Source organism: Gossypium hirsutum, chromosome D10 (genome assembly GCF_007990345.1).
Source record: "Gossypium hirsutum isolate 1008001.06 chromosome D10, Gossypium_hirsutum_v2.1, whole genome shotgun sequence".
NCBI classification, from domain to species: Eukaryota; Viridiplantae; Streptophyta; class Magnoliopsida; order Malvales; family Malvaceae; genus Gossypium; species Gossypium hirsutum.
In genome coordinates this window covers 30,685,593-30,688,701 of record NC_053446.1, presented here as the reverse complement: position 1 = coordinate 30,688,701, position 3,109 = coordinate 30,685,593, and the positions used below count along the sequence as shown (strand labels likewise).

General features: G+C 34.8%; 1 protein-coding gene across 1 annotated transcript; it reads right to left on the bottom strand.

Moving 5' to 3' along the window:
• Positions 1–376: 376 nt before the first annotated feature.
• Positions 377–2,834, bottom strand: LOC107916053 (amino acid transporter AVT1H). Its single transcript, XM_016845220.2, has 3 exons — positions 2,538–2,834; positions 1,845–2,455; positions 377–1,115 (listed from the first exon to the last, which is right to left on the bottom strand). Exons 1-3 carry the CDS (start codon positions 2,764–2,766, stop codon positions 576–578), a joined length of 1,380 nt encoding a protein of 459 aa, XP_016700709.1. The 5' UTR covers positions 2,767–2,834; the 3' UTR covers positions 377–575.
• Between the last annotated feature and the right edge of the window lie 275 nt (positions 2,835–3,109).

The following is a 3,109-nucleotide window of genomic DNA, read 5'->3' as shown; positions in this document are numbered from 1 at the left end:
ATGTAAAAATTGAGGACTAAATTTATTATTATACCAATTTTTGCACAGCCAACTCATCCTCTTAATGGAAATAGAAATAGAAATGGCTAATTGGGTGATATTTTGTAAGTTTTAAAAGTTGGGAGATCAAAACAGAAATTTTAGCATAACTAAATGAAGTTTACTCATTTTTAATTATGTATTGAGCGGTTAATTTACCTCTTTTCAGTTATGTGTTATATGTCCGTCTATATAAAGATTTGCATAAACTAGAATTGGTAAAAGTAAAAGTAAAAGTAGAAGTAAAAGCAAAAATTCACTTCTGAAGAACATACTCAAGTGTTAGTATATTATAAGTATTAATACAGAATAAGACTCTAACAAGACATCCCTTCAAAGTTCAACCGCCTGGTATCAACACTGGCATGGCATCTTTGATAAATAGTATGGTAAAAGATAAGAATATGATAGAGCAAAATGAAGCTGCAGTCATCTTCTTATGCTTCCAATACTATTTGACTTGTCTATCATCAGGACTCCTTATTAAGCAAGTGAGAAAATGGAGAAATCCAACAAGCAAGATTAACAGACCCGTGTCAAGTTGAGCGAGCTCTGAGTAGGGTTTTTATTAGCATCTTTGCTGATGAAATGATTCCAAGTACTCCAAGAATTGAACCAAAAGCGATGAGGAAAAGGTTAAGAATGAGGACAGGTTTGGATATGTGAGGCCATGAAAGCTTGATGTAGAAAGCAGAGGGAAAAGTCATGCAAATACAGACGCTTACGAGGGAGCCGGTGAGGCTCAGCACATGCTCGAAATATGGAACCGAAAGAGCAAGGGAGAGTATCACTAGAAGGAGAATAGAGCCTACGAAGCCTCTTATGATCAACTTCATGCGAGAACTCAGAGAATCTGGTAAGTTATTCTCGAGCTGAATGGCAAAAGGTGCAAACTCAAGTGCATATTTAGTCATGGGAGTTAGCACAGTTGCCCATAATGCAATTTTTGTGATAAAATGATGTCGGGGCAAACTGAGGGTGATCTGAGGGTTGACTTCTGGCCCAAACATCTTGGCTCCCAGGAATGCTAGAGCAGTGTAAAGTAGTGTGCATGCTGCAAAGCTAACAATAGATACCTGGAATCAAAGTGCAGACATAAGGTGATCAGTTAACAATATTCTTGCTGTACATGTAGAAAATGCTTCATGCATGAATAAACACTTGATTCTTAGATTCTAACTTCAAGTTCAAGTTTAGAATCAAGGAATACCCAAAACGTAAGCAGATTCCCAGCTGATGAAATAAAACGGAAAGTAAAAAAAAAAAGTGGGCTAAATGTTCAAATGGGTTGTTTATGTAAGGATAAAACCTTTGAAAATTATCATATAAAAGTCTAATATTTATAAAAATATTTATAAAAATATTCAAATGAAGTACCTTTTAAAATGGTCAAATAAGGGTCTAATATTTTTAAAAATATTCAAATAAAGAGCAAACCTTTTTTAAAATGTTTAAATAAGGGCTTATCAATTATCGAATAGCAAGTTTCAAATTATGTTTTGACAAATTTCTTCTTTTCAAACAATATTTGATTCAAGTATTATGTGTTTTATTTTAAATACATCAACATTTACTTAATTTTTTTTACAAATCGAGTTAAAGTACGTGAAAAATTCTTATTTAAGCAATTAAAGGTTGAGCACTAATTTAAGCATTTACGGAAAGCAAAATTATAGTTTTATAAGGAAGGTTTAAACCACTTGAGATTGTTTGACTTGGATGATTAAAATTATATGCAACAGCAACAGTAGTGTATATGTTGAAAACATATATAACAAAAGATAAAAAGGATAGTAGGTATCAACCTTAGTAAACTTGGATGGATCTTTCATGGCTTTGTATAAGTTGGGGAAAACAAAATGGCCAGCATAACTGTAGATATAAAGACCGGATATGGCAGGAATGTTTTTCACATGTAAAAAGGGTATGCTGTGATTAGCCTCAACAGTTCCAAAAGCAGCTGTGCAGACCACTGATATAAAGATAACGAGTGACATGAGGATACCACCTGATGAAAGGAAAGATACAGAAGAAAGATCTCTCAACCATAGACTTGGAAGTGCTATCAAAACAGCAACCACAGTTATGAGCTGAGATGTATGAAGATTAGGCACCCCTGGTAGCTTAATTTGGGTCCTTGACAACACTGTGATCAGATTATCATGGAGTGAAATAGTGTAAGACACAAGGGCCATGAATATTTCTATGTAGATGAAGGTTGCTGTTAAAACTCTTCCTTTTCTCCCAAATGCATTCTCTCCTATATCTGCAAAGCTTTCCGATTTGGGATTCTTATCGAGACATTTTCCGAGAACGTGAGAAGTATAGGTGCATATAAACCCCAGTCCTACAAGCAGGAAAACTGAACCCCATCCTCCATTTTCTAGTGCATATGGAGTTGACAACTGACCAAGACCTGCATGTTTCATGCATATATATATATTTAATGAAGAAATGAAGATAAATAAACATGGTGAGGATTAGGAAGGCTTAATTACCTATGAGCATGCTACTCATATTCAAGACGGCATGAAGAAAAGAGCTATTCCCCGACCTAGCTTGTTGACCAGCAGCATCTTCTGTCATCACCATGCCCTCGATGCCACCATTATCGCATTTACACACTCCATTTTCCTCTATACAAGCATCACACTTCACCTGTTTCAAGGCCAAGTTTGATTCATGGAATGGCAATTTTGCCACTGATTTCCTCAACTTTCCCAGCATACTTTAGTTCTACTTCCGACAAGTTTGGAGGCAATAGGAATCTAATACAAAGCGTGGATCACCCTAAACTTGAGGAGATACACGTGCTTAAGTTGTATCTAAGGAACTCAATTTATAGCAAAAGGGAGTTTGACATACACTGCACTCAGAACAATTGTGGGAGAATCATACTGTAAGTTAAGATACTGAAAAATAACAAGAAGAATAAAGAATCTATAAATGTATATTTTAAAAGGAAATCAACCTACGTAATACCATAAGTACTATTTGCAAGATTCTGTAGCAGTTAGTCATAAGATCAACTAGATAGATATTTTGTTTTTTGTATTATAATATTGTTTAA

What these genes read in the sequence shown, in the direction of transcription:
- LOC107916053 (XM_016845220.2), bottom strand. Translation starts at nt 2,766, where the DNA reads ATGCTGGGAAAGTTGAGGAAATCAGTGGCAAAATTGCCATTCCATGAA. An exon ending in TATGAGTAGCATGCTCATAG is followed by an intron (nt 2,456 to 2,537) that starts GTAATTAAGCCT and finishes TGAAACATGCAG; the next exon opens with GTCTTGGTCAGTTGTCAACT. An exon ending in ATCCATCCAAGTTTACTAAG is followed by an intron (nt 1,116 to 1,844) that starts GTTGATACCTAC and finishes CTTTGATTCCAG; the next exon opens with GTATCTATTGTTAGCTTTGC.